The sequence below is a fragment of the Taeniopygia guttata genome, chromosome 2, assembly GCF_048771995.1.
Source record: "Taeniopygia guttata chromosome 2, bTaeGut7.mat, whole genome shotgun sequence".
Taxonomy (NCBI): domain Eukaryota; kingdom Metazoa; phylum Chordata; class Aves; order Passeriformes; family Estrildidae; genus Taeniopygia; species Taeniopygia guttata.
The window spans coordinates 89999192-90021626 of record NC_133026.1 but is presented as its reverse complement, the minus strand read 5'-3'; the positions used below and the strand labels follow the sequence as shown (position 1 = coordinate 90021626).

At 39.9% G+C, this 22435-nt stretch overlaps 1 protein-coding gene across 5 annotated transcripts in view; it reads left to right on the top strand.

Annotated features, from left to right (window-relative positions):
- The first annotated feature begins 3169 nt into the window (after window positions 1-3169).
- The window catches only part of ANKS6 (ankyrin repeat and sterile alpha motif domain containing 6), a 41470-nt gene continuing 22204 nt past the window's right edge, over window positions 3170-22435 (top strand). For 3 of the 5 annotated variants that reach the window (XR_003958774.4, XR_003958773.4, XM_030265819.4), the window contains exons 1-6: window positions 3173-3957; window positions 7306-7805; window positions 10076-10120; window positions 11801-12005; window positions 15400-15506; window positions 16923-17071. Coding sequence is in view for 3 of the 5 variants with exons in the window: in XM_030265819.4 (XP_030121679.4) it covers window positions 3599-3957; window positions 7306-7805; window positions 10076-10120; window positions 11801-12005; window positions 15400-15506; window positions 16923-17071 (1365 nt within the window). In the remaining 2 variants the exon portion in view is untranslated. Of the gene's footprint in view, window positions 3958-7305; window positions 7806-10075; window positions 10121-11800; window positions 12006-15399; window positions 15507-16922; window positions 17072-22435 lie in introns of all 5 variants that reach the window. The other 2 variants (XM_030265821.4, XM_030265820.4) reach the window with 2 other exon arrangements.

Below are 22435 nucleotides of genomic sequence, written 5' to 3'. Positions count from 1 at the left end.
CTGACTGATTTTTCATGAAGTCTCATGCAGACACAATTAATTAAAACACAGAGTTGCAAATACTTTCTGAATGTTTGTCAAAATTATGGCATATTCTGAAACATATAAATGAAGTAAATTCCTCATAAAGGTATAGCACATGTTTATAGTAGACAGAAGGAAGACCATGATTAAAATTCAGAACCAAGAAGTCAAGCAGGTATTGAATAGTGAAATTAATCTTTCTCACCCTACACTGTAGCTGCTTACTACTATTTGGTTTTTAGTAATTTTTTCAAAGTTGTTTCCGTTTCTATGCCTGAAAGGACCACAGTTAACATACATAAGTCCAGTGATACTGCGGAAGCATTTCCTGTCCTGTGATGGTATTTCTAATACATGTGTCTTCCTTTTCATTAAGGCAGAGATAAGTGTTTTCACACAAAAGACATACTAAAAATTTCAGTTTTCTTTTTCTCAGAAATATGACTTTCTTGTGATTCACATCAGTAAGATTTTACTGTAGAAAATAAGTCTTTTACCTCTTAAATTGCCATGAAAAAATGTCATCATACTTGGGGATTTGAGATGCCACCATCCTCTTTTTTGACAATACAGATTATTAATGAGTCAGCTGTTTCTTGTTTTATGGATTTCTTTGGAACAGATTGCTTGACTATATGCATTTTAACATTTCTGAGAGGCTTTTGATTATGATGGCAATTTTACAGTTTTCCATATTTCATGATCCTGAATTATATACAAGGTAGAGATTTGCTCATGTGTCATGGTATGTATCCAAATATATTACATCCTATTACTATTGTACGAGCAACAGAATTTTTTGTCACCTTACCTGGCCAATTTGTAGTTCTATATCATTGCACATTTGCCATATTACACTTACTTTAATGTTCCACAGGTACATTACATGCTCTAACGGTTTCCTAGGCTTTGTTTGGCAAAAGATGAGTTCTGAATCTTGAAGAACAATAGCCCTAAATAATTTATCTCTTTTATTTCACATTATATGATGAGTAGCATCAATAAAGCTTGTATCTCCTTGCCAGTATTGCTAGTGTTTTGAGATCATCAGCAGTGGAGACTTATGTTAGAGAATTTTCACAGATGTTGATTCCTGACATGTGTACTCCTGCCTTATCTGTTCTGCACTTTTTAGTGGGCCTGTTCTGTTCCTTGCACTGTCCTCATCTTCTTTATTTGAAAGCAATTTCTTCATTCATTAGGGTTTTTCCTGTCATTTAAAATTATTTTAACCTTGGAGCAATCTAACATTGAGCTATATAAATTAGCACAGAACTGATGTAAAGGAATTTCTTATCAAAAGCAATGCATTTTTCACTGACTGGACAAAGATGCAGTTTGGACAAATCTTCTGAACAACTCACACACAGTCTGCACTTGAGAATCTTGGTTTTATTTTGTCCCATCTTATCTGCCAACCTACATTTTCTCCATTATCTTACCCTAATGAACTGTTTGAAAGGCTTAGGTTGTTCTTTCATTGGTGAAGAAATCAAATCCTATATTTTCCAAAGAGCTTGGTACTGCATCATCCAGGAGAATATTCCACAGAAGTTTATTAATTTCAGAAGAAATTTGATTATTTTTCCTTGCCTTGATTGTCCGTAAGTGACAGAAATCCCTGAGTGATCATACCAGTATAAAAGCCTAGGATGCCAACTGAAGATGATAATGACCATCAGATGACAGCAGCAGAATTCAGGACAAATAATTTTCCCTCTCATTTTTTAAACCACATCAAATATTTCCTATGTCTTATAAACTTCCTAAAATAAGTGTTGCATCTTTTGCAGATAGGTTTCTAAATCCATTAATGATATCTTTGTCTGGAGTTTCAAACCATGAGTAGAAATTGATAGCATAACCATCAGCTACATAACATAAATTTGTAGGATCAACATGTTGAGTAGCTTATCTCAAAGATAAACTGGAGTGATCTTGCCACTAATTTGATATCTGAGCATGCACTTTGATATGGTAAGTATGACCCAATTTTCTTCAATCATGAATAATGTATTGCATTAATCACTCTTTCCATTCCCTTCTTCCAGGCTCTGAAATCTTACAAAGAGTGAAGTGCACCATCCAGATTTATTGACAATGGCAAGTTTCTCATACTGTTGTAATGTAAGGATGGCTGTAGGCTGATTTGGCTGGACCAAAATTCTCCCAACTCACCCATCTTCACTCTGCTGACAGCCACTGTAAGCTTCTTTATGCTTAAGAAAATTATTTAACATAAATGTAGGCAACACATACTTAAATATTCTACATGAGTTAACACATGTTATCTACAATGAATACGTGCCCTGTCCAGGAAATTGTTCTATTATTTCTGTAATGATAAATAAGCGAATTCTTATTTTGTTTTGCTATGAATGGTACTTTCCCAAAGGAAAAGTGTCCATAACTGCAGCCAAGACTCTTGTTTGCTGTAGAATTTCTCCAAGTGTAACTTGTTTGGCCCTTTGCCATGATGATCTAGTAATCTGGATTTGCCAGTGTATCAGAGCCAAAAAGCTGTAAAACTTGGAAGATAAGGATGCCACTGCCTAAAACTAGGGGATTGCTACATTTTAGTGGCATTTGGTAGTTTTATTATTTTTTTTTTAAGTTTTCCTAGTCTTCTCATCCCCAAACCCTCCATCCTGTTACAAGTGCCCTGTCCTGCCATTGAAGTCACTGATTTTCATAGAAAATTACCTATCTGAATTTAGATAGGGGACACAACACGATATCCTTGAGTGACGAAGTTCAAGATTTTTCTTTTCTTCTTTGCCTTGCTTTAGATGTAAAATCAGTCTAACCTAGGAAAGATTTCAGGATTTCCAGGGGGGCTGAAACTGAAGAGAAGACACAAAAGAAATCCACATTTTATGCACAAAGATTTTAAACTGAAAGACTAACCAGCGCTGTCAGGAGATGAGAAATGGGTGTTTGTAGGGCAAAAGACTGAACTTCAAATCATGTATCTCATTGAAAGGAGAGATCGCTTTGGAGCTATAGGAGACACAAAGTAGAACAGTGCAAATAAAGGCTGAAGTATCATGTACACGGAGCGGGGTTGACAAAGGGACCGCGCCAGGCTGTAGGAAGTCGCGTTGCGAAGCAAGAAAAAGGGATTGTTGTGTCAGGTGAGAAGGAATCAGCCCCATAGCGAAGGCCTGCTGAAATGACTCCGGGCAGAAAAGACATGCAATGCGGAGACATTTAATTTGTGGCAGCCAGTAACGGCGCGGAACGGGTGCAAGCCAGAGCGCAGAAATCCCTCGGCGAAGAGGGCAGGAGCCGTGCGGACACAGGCGCTGGCTGGGCGAGGCAGGGAGGCACCGCTGGGGCTGCCAGCGGGGCAGGAGAGGCGCCGAACCCCCCGGCCCAGGCTGCGATAACCCTCGGCGGCTCCGAGGAGCGCAGCTCAGCCTGGCTCCCCCTTCGCGCCCTGCGAGAGCGGCCGGGGCGCTACGGCCGCCCTGGGCCGGCCTCCTCCCGCCAGCCGAGTCCCCTCCTCCCCGCTGCCTTCCCGGCGGGGGCGGTCGCGGGCGGCCGAGCCGCTCGGGGCCCGGCAGCGCTGCCCATGGGGGAATGCGGGGTGCCCCCCCAGGTCCAGCTGTTCCTCCGCGCCTGCGAGCAGGGCGACTGCGAGACCGCCCGACGCCTCCTGGGGCTGCCCGGCGGCGGCGGTCCCGCCGACCCGGCGGCCCCCTCCTCCTCCTCGTGCGGCGCCGAGGAGACGGCGGCGGAGCCCCGCGGCGAAGCGTCGTCCCCGCCGAGCCCCGCCGTGCCCGTGGACTGCACGGACGAGGCCGGCAACACGGGGCTGCAGTTCGCCGCGGCGGGAGGCCACGAGCAGCTGGTGCGGTTCCTGCTGCGGAAGGGCGCCTCGGTGCAGAGCAGGAACCACTACGGGTGGAGCCCCCTCATGCAAGCGGCCAGGTACAGGGGAGAGAGAGGGAGGGATCGGGCCCGATGGGGTCTGCGACCGCCACCCCAGCATCGGCCTAGTCGGCGGCAGCCCCGGGGCGGGGATGGGAGGGAGGGCCGCCGGGGCTCTGCCTTCCCCGCCCCCGGGCTGCCGCGGGCGCTCGGCTCCCTCGCCCTGCGGACCGCGGTTCCCGGGCCGGGGGAGGGCGCCGGGGAGCTCCGGGCGGCTCGGCGGGGGAGAGGGGCGGGCGCCATGTTGGAGGCGGCGGTGGGTTGTGGAGCCCGGAGCTGTCCCGGGGGAGCGGAGTGGTCACTCGTTCCGTCCTGGGGCCGGGGTGAGGAGGCCCGGGGTGAGGAGGAGTGTAGAACTGGCTAAGTGCTATCCTGGGGTGCTGGAAACTATTCATGTTAAGAAGTGTTTACTACTCCTTGGTTAAGCCGGCGCAAAATTGGAGCTAACGTGAACACGAAGCACTGCTCTCCTCTGTGACATTAGCTATATGCACGCAGCCTTAATTAATTTTCTAATTTTTTTTTTCCGTCTGTATGTGTCTTTCTGTCTTGTTGAAAACTACGTCTGACGTAAAACGTACTGAAGCAAACTGAAACAATTAATTTCACTTGGCTGGCCCATGTTTGCCTAGGTGGCTTGCTGGAGGATAGGGAAAATCATTACTGAGGGGTTTTAATGACAAACCGGTTGTTTTCTGCATCAGTGACACTGTCCTTTCATAACCCACTGCTGGGCCGTGAGAGGTTCCCGTGTTGCTGATGCTGGTGTTGCTACTTTGTCTTTATTCGTAGGCACACCTTGAGCTCACAGGCGTGTTTTGCAGGGTTGGAGGGCATTGCTGTCCTATAATAACTGAATGCTTAATCAGGAGAATAATTTTTTGTTGTTGTTCTGCTTTGGTTTTGTTTTGTTTTTCCATTTTGTTGTTGTTTTTGTTGTTTTTTCCATATCATTAAAATATTTGGAAGAAAATAATCTGTTTCAAAGTCAATATTTCTCTTTTCAATTAATGGCCATAGAAAGTTCCCAAAGGATGAGTCACACAGCTGGTTTCCCAGAAAGAACAAGGAAGACAAGGTTCAACAATTTGGTTATTTTATGAAGGTTTTAAAAAAAAGGAAAAAAGTTGTAGAAACAGTTTTAGATTTTTTTTCCCCCCTTAATGAAAACCATATGCTAATTTCCTAAAAACAATAAAGTCAAATGACTATAACCCTCTTGCTGATATCAATAAATTACTGACTCACATTTGAAAAGTACTGTAAATATTGTTGTATATATATGTATTTATTGTTGAGAAGCATAAAGTAGAAAAGCATGTTTCTCTTTTCTTTTTAATGGATAACCAGAAAGGAAGCCCCGTGTTTGTGCAAAAGTAGGCTTCAGACTTAGGTAGCTGTTTAATTTTCTGGCTGTGATTAGCCCTATTGCAGTTGGACAGGAGGTAGCATGTATACATAAAATTAACTGTGTGCAGGGGTTGCAGGCTCTACTGAAGTGATGGAGTGAAGGGTACAGGAGAACACAGGCTCCAGAGGCTTCCTTCTGCAACTGTGTACTTTCTGGAAGGAAACTAAGGACTCTGGGGCTTGTGTTTGGTAGCATTCTTTGGGGTTTCCTGAACTAACGTTTGCTTTGTTGTAATATATAAAGGCTGCGTTCAGGGTCAAAAGTTGGCTTGTGCTAGGCACAATGTGCATGAGCATGTAGTAGTGCATGATGCCTGCAACAAGAGCATGACGCACACATCTTGTGAAGGTATTATATTCATTAAAATACGGGTTGCCATTTTTTCACTGATAAGCTGGCTGGTTGGGTGTGTGGCTTACATGATTGCCTTTTTCTTACTGACAAACTAGCAGAGCCTCTGATAGTCAAGTGATTTCAAAACTATGTAAAACTGGTGTCAGTGTTCAGTACTCTGACCAAGTTCTTGTAGATATTCCACACATGGAGGGTTTGGTGCCAAATTTCCATATTGGAAGATACTTAACATTACACAGGGTTTTAATTTAACCTTGTAATACAGCAGTCTCTTGAAATCATAGCACAAGCCTGGCATAACAACTGCAACAGATAGTCAATCACATTATGGCACACCCATTACCGTTCCCTATATGCTCATCTTCACAATGCTGGAAGGAATGGGTTAAAAACCACAAGACTGTTGAGGAGGATTGTAAATCACTTTAGTGACCTTGCAGCCAGCAATAATTCTAGATAAGCATTGTATGAACTGCAATCCAGTGGTTCTTTAGCACTAACTGGTAATAGTACTTGCTTGGCTACTTTGGTATCTCTGCCTGTGTGTTGCTTTGGGGATCCCCAGGTTCACGAGGTAACAAATAAATTTACTCTTTGCCTTCTATCTGAGTGAGTTTGTGGTTGTTCTGGCTTCCTGCTTATGTCAACTTGTGCACTGGGTGTCTCCTGTTATTGGGAAGCAATATGTGGCTGGAAGCTAAGTCAAGCACCTTACTTTCTTAAAATTTATTTTCTAGTTCCTCAGTTTTGGTGCTCAGTGTTCATCTGAACTGTGTAGATGCTTCCCCCATGCTGGTCTGTCTGACTGAGGAGCAGAATAATTTTCATTGATTGTTTTAGGGAAGGCCATTCATATGGCCAGTTGTCCCACTCTCTTGGTAAGCCATTTCTCTTAAAGATCCCCTCTGGTCCCCTTGGTGTTGAGGGAAGTTCAGCTAACTTTATAACGGTGATGGCCACTCACCACGTTCTTCTCTGAGCTTCCTGGGTACGTCTGTATTCACTGAGTCTTCTTCCATTGTGGGAGTTCATTGATAGCTCACAGCTGGAAAACAAGGGATAATGCAAATATAAAAGACTGACTATCCAGTTGATAAAATAGTCCTTTTCTTCCTTAGTTAGCACTGAATCTTTGCAGTTTTTACTCCAGTTGTTCAATAGCAATGAGGATACTTAATAAAGATCCTTGGAAACAAACTGGCTTTGATCTGCTAATGTGATACAGCTGTGGAAATAAGAGGATGAAAGTGACACTCTGGTTTGTGGAAGTTATGAGTTGGTGCCCTGCAGCAGAAAATGAGGCTGGCACTTTTCTGCTTTGAGCAGACCATCCTCTTCAGTAGGTGCCTGCTTTACGAACATGGTCACTGGTGCATGTGGAATGGTTTAGTTTATAGTCCTTAGCTGATGATTGGTCTCCTCCAGCAAGGTGCCCATTGTCACATTCAGAGATGTTTGTGAGATCCCTCACAATGTGCATATTAGTCAATAGGCAAAGTTGGTAACAAAGTTTCCTAGGTTCAGAGTATGTTGGATTTTGCAATCCAAGGTGTTAATTCTCCTCTGTATCTCTTTCTCCCAAGGTTTGGACATCTAAGCGTGGCCCACATCTTGCTGGAGAATGGTGCTGATCTCAATGCACAGAACAAGTTAGGGGCCAGTGTTCTCACAATGGCCTCCAGAGGCGGTCATATCAGCATGGTGAAACTGTTGCTGGAATCCGGAGCTTTTGTGGACAATTATGACCATTTTAGCACAAATGTACTTAACAGCAGCAGAGATGACCTTCCTGATATCACTCCGCTGATGGCAGCTGCTCAGCATGGACATGAGGCAGTGGTACATCTGTTGCTAGACTGGGGAGCTGATTGTAACTACACTCTAAAGACAATGGGCTGGAGTCCTTTAATGCTGGCAGCTGGCAGTGGAAAGGTGAGCTTGGCACAGCAGCTCATGGAGAAAGGTGCCAATCCTGATCACTTGAATGTACTACATAAAACAGCTTTAGAAATCTCTGTTGGCTTCAAACACAAAGACATGAAGGACTATTTGGAATCTCTCACAACCATTAGGCCTCAAGCAGGTATGGAATGTTATTTTTTTGTTTCACTGTAGAAATTGAGGAGCTTATTTTGTATGGGCATGATGTTCTTTGTAGTTTGCAGCTGGATTTTGAAAATGTTGGAGTAGGCACACCTACTTCAGCTGAGCTACGAGTGCCCAACTTCAGCAGATTTTTTTCATGTTAGCAGGATAAGATGTCTGTATATGGCTGTTTTGGGGACATTTTTCAAGATATTTATGCAAACCAGCACTGGGAAGTGCAGAACAAGAGGGTTTGGATTTTCCAGCTTTGTACTGCTTGCTGTAAAACATAAGTATTGACTAGCTCTAGAAAGATCATTTTCCACTGCCATATGGACATGTCCAAAACTGTTGTCTACATTTGGTGTCATTCCTGCAGGGCAAGCTTCCCTTGTACTTGAAGAAGTAAGAACAAAAATCAGACATCTGTTTCTGCTGTAGAGGTGTTAACTCACTTATAGGTTAAGTTGGAATTCTAGAGCTTTCATACAGTCATGCTGCCAGGCAGAACTGATTCATTGTAGATGTTTGCTCACAACCAATCTCTTGAGGAACAGACATCATTTGGTTACAGTACACAGAATCAGAGATCCATGGAAATCACTAGTGTCCATGTGTTTGCATGTACAGGATGTATGTGCAGGCAGAGTTGGGCTCATGAATCTTGAAAACCTTCTGTGGTCATACAACTTACAATATTGAAGGATTCTGTTTAAGTGATGAGACTGGACTTGCTTTCAAGAAGATTGATGTTTGCCACGTCTGCTGAGGGGGAATTTTCATCAGCAGGAGGGTAGTAACTCATTTGGGCAGAGAGTGGAGTATAAACATTATTCTTCCACATTTCTGCATTGTTTTTTGACCATACTTCAGTCTCCTCCTAGCGCTGGAATCTTGAATATCCTGTGAAGAAGAAAATAATTTCTGTCATATGGAAGATAGGAAAAAAGAAGCTTTTCTTCTGATCCATTGCCATAGATAGGGTGAATTGCCTCCTAGGAGAAAGCAGCTCCCTTACCACAGTTGTTCTCAGCAAATTCACTACCTGGAATGGCTTGAGTATTACCTGCCTTCTGTCCCTGTCCTTACTAAAGCTTACCCAGATTGCAGTCTTTCCTTCTGGCATCTTCTCATGGTCTCCTGCTCCGTGAAGCTGCCTCTCTTCCAGGGTTTTCATATGGCAAGAATGGAGCCTGGTCCTTTCTAAATGAGTCTTTTGAAATCTCCTATACAGTGGTGAGATCATACACACAGTTCCTTCTATAAGAGCAGTTTCTGAATCAGGAGAAAATGTAGGACCCATCACTCTCTAGGTCTTAAAATAAGAGAAACTCCAAGAGTTTCTTAAGAGTATTTTGGCTTTTCAGCAATTGCTTTTGTTCAGCATATAAAGGTGACTTCCTTTGGAGTAAAGCTGTGACTTTTTCTGTATTTCATAAAAATGCCAGAATAGTGCTCATGAAATCTCTCAGCATCTCCTTGTTTTCCATAAAATTTTGTTACCCCATTGATTCTGTAGTAATAATTTGTCCATAGTAATTTGGAAGATAGAGGACGGTATTTTCTGGCATGAGTGGAAGCTGAAAAATATGTCACTCTTTTTTCCTCATCTTATATAGTGTCAGAAGCTTCAAAGCACTGTTAAATCATGTTAAAAGAATGATTCTTCACTCAAAATATTAAAATTTGTAATAATTACAGTTCTTATTGTGGGGATGGTTATCTGCGAGCTGAAGAATATTAATTCACAAGTAGCAAGCTGTATAGTTAAATTGACACTATTATTTTTGTGACTTTTACAAATTAATCTGGAAATACTCAAGAGGAAGTAAAACTGGAGCAGCTTGTAAAACTCCTTTTGAGTCACCTTTCAAAATAATCCCATACAATTTGAGTTGTTCACTGTTCTACAGGGGATTTTACCAGACCAGAACCATACTGTAATTTTTTAGTGGATATTTTAGACTTCCAGGCAGGAATAAAATGAGTTTCCAAATACAATTTCTTGACGGAGAATGGAAATTGAAAATTTGTGCTGATGCTTTATTATAGTTTCTAGCTTTAGCACTGCTCAGAGATCTATACTGGTGACTCATTCTTCCCAAAGGTAATACAGAAGTTGTCAATACTTTCTTTGTTCTTATTAAATGTATACCTGAACATATGCTTTATAGTACTTTAAATTTTAATAGTTTTTTGTATAAAACTTCTACTAGAGATTTTTTGCTTTTTTTGGATTGCTAATAGAAATGTTTGTATTTCTTTCAGATGCAGAAAAGAGGCAACCTGATGTCTTTCATGCTTTGAAACTCGGTAAGTACTGCCGTGATTCTTCCACCCTGTCTAGTTTTTCTCACTTCAGAGCATGTCTGTTTGCTAGCACGGGAAACATGATTTTTCTGTTCCCACTCTTCAAATCTGAGCTATCAAAACATCTTCCTGGGAAAGCCTCAAGACTGTTAGATTTTTAGAGTGATCATGTGCTCTTCTTGTACCCCTGTGATTTCTGAAATTTAGAGAGGTTAGTGCTGGGTCAGAAGAAGTATCATAGGAGGGGCCAAATGAGTACTGGTCAGCACACTGAGTTTTGGCTTTTTTACTTGGGTATGGATGGCAACACTGTTAAAAAAGCAGCTATTAGGTTAAGCAGTATCCAGAGTTCAAAGTAAATTCTGGTGTCTCTGTAGGTTCCAGGGTTTCTGTTTAACAAAGTTTGTGCTCTGTGTCTGTGTTAAAAAAGCCACCTGCTGTCTTTTACCAAATGGGAACATAAGAAAAGTAATTCTGTGCTTTTCTGTCATTCCTATTCCAAGAAATTAGCTGAGTGGCATTGGTGGGTGTGAGTTTCAGTAAGTGCATTCAAGTGGATGCAGGGTTTGGGATTCTGACCGACTTTCCAAGGAAAATGTTCATGCCTGTGATTGACTTGAAAGCAGCTTATGCCACGAAGCAGTTACCAATTGAAGGGTTTTTTTAAAGGTGAAAATGTTTCCATTTTGCACGGCAGTTGATGATTTACGTGTTCTTGCCTGTTCCTGTGGTGGTACACACAGTCAGAGATTTTTATTTCCTTTATCTTCTTCCCTGCTTTTGCCTGCTATAGGATATTAAAAAAAAAAACAGGACATAGGTGAGCTTAAGCTTTCTGTTTAAGCTAATCCTGACTACCTCATATGCTTTTTAAAAGCAGTCTTACTTGAAGATTTAGAAAAAAACTCACAACCTTGTTCAAATATGTTCATTTGCTTATTTCATACTCCCTTTCATAATGTAGGGAAGAACTCAAGTGACTACCAGCTCCTTTATGTGGAAACCTGAACATTAGATTAACTTTTAAAGAACTGTAAAGATGACTAATGATGACAAATGACTTTACTCTTGAGCAAGGAGTAGGGAAGTTTTGTATTGGAGGTGTAGTTCAAATACTGGAGGCAGAAAGAAAAAACATTTGGAATATAAGAAAGTCAAGTGCTGGAATAAACTCCTTGGGAGCTTGTGGAATTCTATTAGTAAAGGTTTTTAGGATCAGTGAACTGTCTTTGTAAGAGGAACTTATCGGTCAGTGTGAGATGGGGCATTATTCTACCTGTTTAAGGCAAAGTATGACCTCCACCACCTTTCAGAGTGCCTTTGTACCCACCTACTTTGATTCTAAAATCATTGATTTTGTGATTGAGCCTGTGGAAACGGAACAGGGATCTTTGAAGGAAAAATCATGGTGCCTGAGCATCATCAATTTTCCTTGCATGACATCATCTTACGGCAGTTTAATCAAAATATTCCCTATTTGTGTCTTCACATGCAGGATGCACTGCAGTTTATACAGCCTTCCTTAGTCAATCATTTCAGAAAATAATTCTTGTAATGGTATTGCACTGTAAGTGTACAGGTAGAGGAAATGAGGAAAATACAGTGCCTCATGCAATTTTATGTATGCTGGAAAGATGTACTAATTAACTAACATTTAGGTTATGTTTTATCACTGTTTTGCAGGAAACTTTCAGCTGGTTAAAGAGATCATTGATGAAGATCTGAGTCAGGTTAATATTACCAATGTTGATGGTGCGTCTCCTTTAATGATTGCAGCTGTCACTGGACAGCTGCCCTTTGTTCAGCTCCTTGTTGAGAAAAAGGCTGATATTGATAAGCAGGATAATGTTCATGGCTGGACAGCACTAATGCAGGCCACATACCATGGGTAAGATATGTGCTCTCTTTGTGTCTAGCAGTAAAGAATTTTAATTTTTCTTACGTCCCAATAGAAAAAAATCCTTTTTGATACTGACTCTAGAAGCAGAGCGGTCAAGAAATAAAGAGACTTGTGCCCTCAGTTTCTTAGGCACAAAACTCTTGCACTGCCCTCGGTTTTCTGGAGAAGATCTGAATCACATTTTGATCACCACAGTATAAGAAAGGCATTAAACTATTATAGAATGTCCAAAGGAGGGCAACACAGATGGTGGAGGGCCTTGAGGGGAAGCTGTGTGAGGAGTGGCCTGTTCAGCTTGGTGGAGAAGAGTCTGAAAGGAGACCTCATTGCAGTCTACAACTTCCTCTTAAGGAGAAGAGGAGGGACAGGCACTGATCTCTTCTCTGTGGTGATCAGTGGCAGGACCTAAGGAGATGGCCACAAGTGTCAAGGTGAGGTTTAGGTTGGATATTAGGAAAAGGTTTTTCGCTCAGAAAGTAGTTGGGCAGTGGAAAGAGCTCCCAGGGAAGTGGTCACAGCAAAGGCCTGACAGAGATCAAGGAGTGTTGGAACAGAGCACTCAGAGACATGGTATGACTCTTGGGGATGGTGCTGTGCAGGGCCAGAAGCTGGATTCAACAGTCCTTGTGTGATATTTGGACTTTAGAATGTGTAAAGCATTTGGGAACCTGAAACAAGCTCAGTAAGTACTGGGAATGTAGTGCTCCAGGCAGTCCCCAGGAGTCTTGGTGCAGATTTCAGCTTCCATCCTTTGATGTTTTTCAGTATTGTGAAAGATTCTATCAACCCTAAGCCTACGTGAAGTTGTGACACTTCAAGGCAATCAGCCTTCCATGTGCCACATTTTCCAGTCATAAAACAATTCCTATGTTCTCCTATTCAGCCTTTAGTTTTCATGGAGTTTTTTGGAAGTGCAGCCAAAATAATTGTCATTTTCTATAAAGCTCCTTTTTAAATCTAACTAGATGCTTAGGAGTCAAACCTCAGAAATTGCCCTGGTTGGTACTTCACGTGTGATATCCATCATATACTTAACATTGCTTGAATACAGGCTGTTCAGTTTAGGAACTTTTCTTCATCGTTGGCAATAAGGCCCTCAGCAAGGTGAAGGTTCTCTTTAGTGGTAGTGCATTAATTGTCTAAACGCAGGTATTCTGCACCAGATTTTGTTTTTAGTCAACAGATCTCATTTGACTATATATGTGCAACAAAGAGAAAAAATAGCAGGTCAAGTTGTCATTGCTTTGTGAAACTTTTCTGAAGTAGTTCTTGGGACCTTTATTGATAGTGGTGACAGACATTCCACAGAAGTGCACTTAAGATCAGATTTTCTGGTGCAGCTGTCAGACAGCACACAGCTGGAATAGAAGCAGCCAGCACAAAGTGATGGGCAGGGTTGCTGGCATGTCCCCTTACTAGTACTCAGATACTTGTTTGTGGAAGCACACACCAAGCTGAGTCCTGCATGTGTTCAGACACTGGCTGTTCAGTTTTCTGGATGACTGGGTTATGAAACTTCCTTTCTGTAATGTATCAGTCAATTTTCATAATATAAAACTTTGTTATTTAATTTTGTTAACTATGCTGAACATCTGAGGTAGTGGAATTTTAGGTGTCTTTGGTATTGTTCATGCTTAAGTAAAGCTGTCTAATGGACACTGGCTCAGTAAAAATACCAGAAGGACACCCCAGTTTTGGAAATAAGGGTGTGACTTCTTGGGAACTTAGAGCTATACGTGAAGGATAAAGGCTATCCCTAACTCAAGATAATCCCAGCATCACAGCCATCTATGAAACTCTCTCAGCGTTGTCTGGTATCATAGGTAAGTAATGACAACAAGACTGACTCCAGGGACATCTGGATCAGTACAAGAGCAGCATGAATGCTGCAGGAATACAGTTGCTGTGCTAAGTTTTACTATGATGAGCAATCATAGTATGAATTAAGGTAGTACACTTGAAGTGTACAAGAGCCCTGTGTGCAAAGCCACATTTGCAGTGCCCCAGTGTGGGTGGAATACCTCATGTGCATAAATAAACACTTATCCTTGTAATTCTATACTTTGCATCTAAGCCTTTTTCTTAGCATGGAAAGTTGCAAATTTTCATAACATCTGGAAAACTTTAGGCTCCACAGAGCCTCAGCCTCAGGACCACCAGTAGTGTGAAGGATCTCGGGCTTGAAGGAGGGAGCAGGCAAGGTCTCTCTGAGCCACTAAAAAAATTGTCTCTGTGTGCTTTCAAGGTACAGGACTGGAAAGCAGGATGGAGGGATGATAGTTTTAAAGAAGAGTAGGAAAGTAATAGGGAGTATCAAGAGAAACTTTGGTGAGGATAAGCAGAATTTTTGTTAGAAGAGAGGAGTAACAATCGTCCTCCATTTCAGGTTGATTTTGTATGGAATGAGTTCAGGAGTGGAAATGTCATCTGAAAAGAAATGGTGCTCTGAAGTGGAGATGTTGAGATCCATTTTTCAGCTTCATTATTAGAATTTGCAGTTACCTGTTGGTGCTTGAGAATGTTTTTTCTCTGTGTTGCTGATGCATGTCAGGATTTGATTTTATACAAGGTCAGTCACTGTTTAAGAGTTTTAATATTAAATATATTTTCCCTAGCTTTCTTGTCTGTTCAGTTATTTCATAGGCTGAATTGAAGTATTGTTTTTAACTCACGAGGCAAGTCTGCTTATTTAGTCAGGTGTATCAGAGGGGAAAGGGGCTAACTGGACAGGATGGTGAGTGTCATTTTATGCAGCTAGCTTTCAGGAGCTTTTGTTGGAGGTGTTTGTGTTTGACATTTAATGCTGATTGTTTTTGCATTTTAAACACCTCAGGGAAGTGATAATGTGCCTTCTTAATTATAAAATTCATAGCTGTAATTAGGTGAAGTACTGTTTGAAGTTTATAAGTTATCTTCAGTCAATTTGGCTTTTCTGTATGCAATTTTTTAATGTGCAAGTTGTGAAAATGAGGTTGCATTGAAGTATTAGTGATGGCATATGATGACTACTGAAATGCCCTTTGTTATTCCATCTGCTTTTCTGCCCTAGGCATTAATTTCATTGGAAAGGTGTTTAGGAGCATATTGCAGTCACTTCCAAAGGATCAGCTTAGGAAGCTGAGTATTCAGATTAGGCTTTTAACCTAACTTTCTACACGTTGATTAATGTAATTCATTCTGAGTAAATGTAACTGACAAAGGACTTGTGGGAGCTTTTGAAGAGCTTGTGAACAAATTTTACACCAAGTTAGGTGTAAGATGTGTAAAACTGATCTCTGATCGAGAAACAGTGTTATAAAAGGTTGCAAATGGAGTATTGGGGGTTTCTTTCTTCATTTACATGGTCTTTAATGTGATCAATGCCTTTTTTTTTCCCTTAAAGGAACAAAAATGTTGTAAAGTATTTGTTAAATCAAGGAGCTGATGTTAACCTTCGTGCAAAAAACGGATACACAGCTTTTGACCTGATAATGCTGCTGAATGATCCAGGTATGCTATTTCAAAATGCTGTGGAGAAATGTACAATATAAACAAATACACATTCCTTCCAATCTAGAAAATATATTGCAGTTGCTAGGAAGTATCCTCTCAGATACTGGCCAGACTGGACCAAGAAAAGACACTGTCTGAAAGTGGTGGGGTTTAATTGGTCAGATGAGTGTATAGATTTATGGGATAGCAGATTTTGTGCGTTCCTCTTGCTTTTGATTCTGAAGATGCTTGAAAACTGTGGTGTTTGTGTCACTAGAGCCAGCTGAGTGGCTTTGGATTGTGGGGGCCCTGGTATTCTGTAGTGTCATTAGCACAGAGCTATGAGCTGGAGCTAGAAATTGCCCCTTTGCAAAGAGCAGCAAAGAGACAGGACAAAGAGAAACAGAACTAGGGAACTTTTGACTGAAACCCCAGCCTAACCTGTAAAGGCTGAGAATAAATCACACCTTATGGTTCAGGTTGTTTGTGTGGGAGTGCTGTAGGACAAGGCAGCATGCTTTGGGGGGGCTTGAATGAAACACATTTAGGTTTTATTGCAATTTGTTTTACATATATAATTTGTTGTTGTTAACCTTCCTTGGTACCTGAATTGATTTATAGGAAGCCAAAACCCATTACTGTTAATGAAGTCTCTGAATTTACACATTATTGTGGTCTTGGTTACTAGCAGATTGTTTTCTGTGTCAAAAGTAGATCACTAATTTTACAACATTTTAGACAATAAATACAGAGAATTGTTTTAGAAGTAACTTTTGTGACAGAATAGTTTGTCTTGCTACTTCTTTCTCTCTCGTTCAGTTCTCTCTGCCTTTCTGAAAATCCTGCCTTGTACAAAATGTAGATATACAGATTTTTTTTTTTTTTTTGCTTTCCTGTCTCCTGTCATGCTTGTTCTTTTTTCATCCTCTTACTTTTTTCTTACTTCTTTTTTGTTCATCTTTTTCTTACCATTTCTTTTCAGTCCCTTCATTGTCCAGGCTGAACATCTTCTTTCTCTTTGGGATTTACTTTCAAACTTCTTTTCTGGAACCTGTGCTTGAAGAAAGAATATTAATTTTTCTCTGCTGTTTTCTGTGCCAGGTGAGAAAAGGGAACATCTCAATATTGTTCTTGACTTGTACAAAGTGCAAGAGGAGGCAGTTCACTTGGTCACACATGGCTGATTCCAGTAGCATGCTTATTTATATTGTAAAATACCTTTAGAGAGATGATAAGACTGCAGCCCAAATTGTGGGGGGAAGACATGGGAAAATAGGTCAAGAAAGAAAGAACGTTTGGGGGTTCATCTGCTTTATGTTTGAGAGGTAGATCAATTGCTACTTTTATGGGATTTACAGGGAAAATGTCAGTGCATCAGTTATAATTTGGGAAAGCAAAACAGGCCAAACATTATCTTAATTTGCTTCCTTTTAGATACAGAGCTTGTAAGGTTACTGGCATCAGCATGCATGCAAGTAGATAAAGATAAGAATAAACTCAACAACAGATCATCTCTGCCTTGTTCCAGAAGTAGGCAATCCTTAAATGTCCCAATGTTGCCAGATGACAAAGGAGGCCTAAAGGTAAATATATTCATTCTTGATAAAAACTCATTAATTCCTGTAATGTATAAGCAGAAAAAACAATTGCTAAGAAGTGTTTTGGATCTAATATGTAACTGGGTTTGCTGGGGAGCTGTGTGTGTTTCTGAATTCCTTGTTGACAGTGTGTTCTGGTTGTGTGAGGCGTAGCATGTATTCAACTTCCTTTTGTCAGGTGGCAAAGCAGTGGGAAGAGTTTTCATTGAAGCATTTCAGTGCTTAGAAATAGATCTCATGATTAAGTGGAAGGTACCATGTTCATAAATTTGGAACTCAGTTTCCGTTATGATCTTGCTTTTAAATCTGGACAGAGGGTAGATTCTTTCACAGCCATAAATAGTAGCAGGCTGTTGACATTGAAAATGAAAAAGATCATAGCAGAGATTTTCATATGAAGAATTGTGGAGGAGTGTGCACTTCAGGCTTACATGTCATCTGGCATGCTGTATCCTTAACTCAGAACTGATGGTGGTCTGGTAGGAAACAACATGGAGTTAGAATAAATGTATGCCAACTAAACAAAGATACCGCAGCTTTCACTGACTGTTTGCAAAAGAGAAGGGAAAAGAGTTAGTTTTGTTGTTGTTGTTGCCTATTTCCAGGCATCAGTTTTTTTAGGTGAATAATCTTTAATTATGGTGTATGTATGGTGTACCTCAGAATTTCCTGGAGTCCATGATGTTGTCCCTTAAGTATGAATATTACCAGGATCTTATAAATAGCCATGTTAATTTTCAGGCTATTTTTGACATGAATATTAAAGACATGAATATTAAATTTATGCTTCAGCTCAGATCTGTTTTGCAGTTTTAACTATGAAGGAATATGTGGTTGTTTTCATATGATTATGCTATTATTCAATATGATACAACTTTGTTATCAATTTAAATGGACCTATTTTATTTAGATGGAAAATTGTCAGAATAGCTTTTGAGCTTTATGGAATATAGATGAACAATGGATTGGATTGCAGCCCTTGCAGTGTTATGACAAAAAGGCTTGAATTATGATCATAAAAGATTGTTAGGTGAAAAAAAAAAAGATTTGCCAGTGATAAGGATATAGACTCAATTATTGACACAAATTTAATATTCTGGAATATTTAAGTATTTGGCCTCAAAGCTACAGAATATTACAGTGTTTGCTAGTTGTAATAAAACTTTTTTTTAGCAGAAATTGTATTTTGTATAGTTCTATAAAAAAATATAACCTTTAAGCCTATGTAATCCATTCTTCCATCACTTCTTAATGCTTTACTAATTAGCCTGTCTGACCATGAGTATCTTATTTATCTTACTCTTCTTACAAATGCTCAAAAAGAGTAAAAATGATATTTTCAGATTTTCTGGCTGGAGGGCAATGTCATAACAGTCACATCTCTTTGGGCCAGCATGTGAAGAGAGGGCTGTGGTGAGGGGACCTCTCCTGGGGTTAGTAGCAACAGTGTTTTTGTGTGGACGACTGCTCTGTGGTGAGCTGGAACTGTAAACAAAAGACACTTATGGGAACTTGGCCAGCACAGCATTTTTTCTGTCTAAATCAGTACAGACTGAGTGTGGGGTCTGCAGGATCATGGAAATGTAAAAGTGAGAGGGAATTAATGAGGCTCACTTTTACATCAGGAGACAGAATAAATATGCCAAGAACATCTTTGAAAGATGTTCAGTTCATTCTTCTTTCACTGTGGTGAAGAAGAGCCCCTGATCCCATGTTTCTCCATCAGCATTCAATTCCACTGCTTGATGCTTTTTTTCACCCTGAATTTTTTTCTTTTGTTGCCCATTAAATTGATTGAGTCTTGTTCAGTGGTCACCTTCATTTTTATAAGAACTGTATAAATACTTAGAGAATTATCATATTTAGTATTTTTTTCTAGTCTAAACAAAATTAATTAATGCAAATTTCCTTGTCTGTATGTTTTGATTCCTAAACTTTTGACTATTTCTAGTTTGTATGTTACCTGTCAAGATGAGTATTCTAAAATGAGTGGTGAGATTCTGACCAGGGTCACAGTATCACTTAGTCACATACAAAAACTATGTCACAGTTGTGTTTCCTGTTACTAATGAAATTCACTTTTTTTTTTGTTCAGCAGCAGTAACACTGTGCATCTGTACTTAGTTTCTGCTATGTTGTGACTGATTTCTTTCTTTAGTACACCTGCTTTGTTCCTTGCTTTTTTTCCTACATTAGTACACTTGATTTTTTCTTGCATGCCAGCTTGACCTCTACTGGAAAATGTTAGTTTGGCAGTGTTTAAATTTAGAGTGTTAAAGGTGCTTACAAAACTTTCTAGATGGATGTCTTCCATAGACTGCAGAAAAATATGTTGTGTTTTATTGTTGCAGCTGTTAGTCAACATTCCCAAACCTATTGCACAAAGTATGTTCTCCCAATTGGAGATCAAATGATTCACAATTTGTCTCATTCTTTGGCTGTGGTCTTTTCCCTTTATTAATTTTACTTGAACCATATTTTTCTCAATTGTTTGGTGAATGCTACATGCAATAGCAATAAAAACTTTAATAAACTCAAGCTGCATTCCAACTTTTCCTCCCTTTTGCTCACTTGACTGGTAACTCTGTTGAAAAGAGATTCATTTGGTAGAGTTTATTTTCAACAAACCTATGCTGGCTGTGTCTTATGAGCTGTGATGACATACGAAGTTTTTTTATGCCTTTTCATGGTAAGCATTTTGATCAGTAAATTTTCAGATTTTCTCTTTTCAGTGATTGTATATTTGCCTTTTGCCTGATTTCTGTAACTTCTTCCATACTTTTTAGTGAAGATAATCAATATTTATTCAGAGATCATGTTGCCTATAATTGACCTGGGGTAATTTTAATCAATATTGTCTGGTTCTAATTTGTGTAAGCTCATTTAAATACCCTTGCTCTCTTAAGCAAATGCACATATATTCCTGCCTTCTTCCTGTTAATGGTACTCATACTAAAATACCCGATTAAGGTAGGCTGCTTATGAAGTTTAAAAATAAACAAATGCTCCTCAGTCTCACCTCTTCTGTGATCACTTTTGTCATTAACTAATAGGCTTTTTATTTGGTGATGTGTTTATTTTACTTTTAATTTGTGCGCAGTACTGGCCCATTCCTTTATCTGCTGATAACGTAGTGGATATTCATGATCTGATTCTTCACTTCTACCACAAAAGAACTGTTAACTGATTTGTTTCTTACCATTTTATGGCCTCTGTGAATCAACACAGGTGGGTAACTAAGGCAACCATGAAGCCACAGCTGAAATGCAAGATTTATTTTGTTGCCTCAACGACAAGGCTGGGTGCCAGAGACACACAGGGATCCAGGCTCCAGTATGCTTACTTCATCCATAACTAAAGGCTTTGGGTGTGGCTGTGAGAGTGTGTTACCTCTACGAAGGAATTCTACTTCTCCCATCAAGCAGATGATGAACAACACTAGGCATAATAAATGAAATTTTCCACACCTACATTTTTAGCATTCCCAGCTGAAAGGTCACTTTGAGCAGGAGCCCTTCTCTCCTCCTATTTGATTTTACCCCTTTCCTCCCAACACCCTCAAAACCAAAGTTGTCCCTTTTCCATATCCAAAAAGTTTATTTCCAGTTTTTTTCTTCCTGCCTGTTCTTCTTCAGCAAGTTACACTCTCAATGTCAGTATTAGAGCAGTGTGAATTACCACATTCAGTTTGCTATTTTAGATCAAAATTTTTTGAGGGCAGATATTTCCAGTTCTCCCCCTTTCTCTTTTGTTCCTAACATTGCTACAAATGTCTAAATTGTAGACATTTCTGAAATGGCAACACCACTTTTCTAGTTCTTTGATACTGTTACCTTCTCCCACTGCTGCTAGATTTCAGCCTTTTTATAGACGCGACTTTTAAGTAGAAATGAATTTTTGTTACTTGAATGCCGCAGTCTATTTAAAGCCCTTTATTACAGCTTCTGTACACGTGTGACGTGGGAGGGGTATATGGAGAAGCTGCAAACTCCTACAACACCAAACTAAACTCCAGAGATCAGACCATCATACTGTGAACATCAGAAGACAAGATGAACCTCTCCAGTGTCATTACTTTCTTGTCAGAGGGCAGTGGTTTTTTTGTCTGGTAACATAGTGGCTGTATTTACTCCATTTTGGGGTAGTTTGTGGTGTGAGTGTATATTCAGGGAGCAGAAGCACTGTGAGTAGGAGTAACAGAGATGATGGGCAATTAGAAATGATCTTTCTTACAGAAGCAAGGTAGCTTCAGTGACCAAAACCAAGAAGCACAAGTACTCTCTTTTGTCAGCTCATTGTACTCTGTGTTAAAACTAGATGAACTTCCAGTTCCTTTTGGAAGGTGAATAAATGCTGAACTGTGGGTTCTATTGCTTTCTCAGAGCTATTTGTATCTCTTGCCTTTTTTCATCAGATCTTTGTTGCTGAAAGTAATGGGATCTTTATTAGTTGTGACTCCAAAGAGTTACAGGGGTCTGAGAACTCTATACATTATTAATGCTCTGTGCAGATCTGAAATGTTTTTAATAGTTTTCTGCTATAAGGATTAATATGTAGAGGATAAGTATAAGAAAGTTGCGAAAACATATATCAGTGAGTAGTTGAAAAATATTAAATGCCAAGAAGAAGGAAGAGTAAGTATTGTGAGAAGGGGTTGTTACCTGGATTTGCTATCAACTAAAGCTGCACTGATGAAGTTGTAATGTTCTTTTGTAATATTACTTTAACATTCGTTTTTTAAAGAAGTGTTCCAGAAAGGGAAGGAGAAACTTTACTACGAAATAATCAGAAGGTACTTACAATCTGATTTACCTAGAAGCTACATAATTTTTGGTGCAAATGGCATAGGTTATGTATAATCTGGAGAAATATCTTGCTGAAGACTTGAAGCAACTTGGACTATCTGCCTGTAAAAATGTGCAAGTCTGTGAATATTTGAATAAATTTTACTTTGAGCAAAGTCCTTTTAACAGTTCCCACATATGTGATATCTGTATGGATGGAGGTTATAGGTACATAGTCCTAAGGTTTATGTTGTTTTCACAGCTGCTGTTTCCTTGCCTTGCTCTTTTTCACTTTATCATCTTCCCAGTCTGGTTAAATTATCTTTATAGCAGCACTGTATGGATTGTGGATCTTTAGTTTGACAGAAATACTATCAGAACTCTTCCAGTTTGTCACTGATTTTGAAAATCTTGGTGCAAAGCTTTGATACACATTACATAAACTCATATGCACACCTCTAAAAAGCAGAAAATAGAGGTGCCACTCATTGATTCCAGAGAGAGTAAAAATTGATGGTGAAATTGGAAGCTAATGGGAAAATTAAATATTTTCTATGTAGCTGCA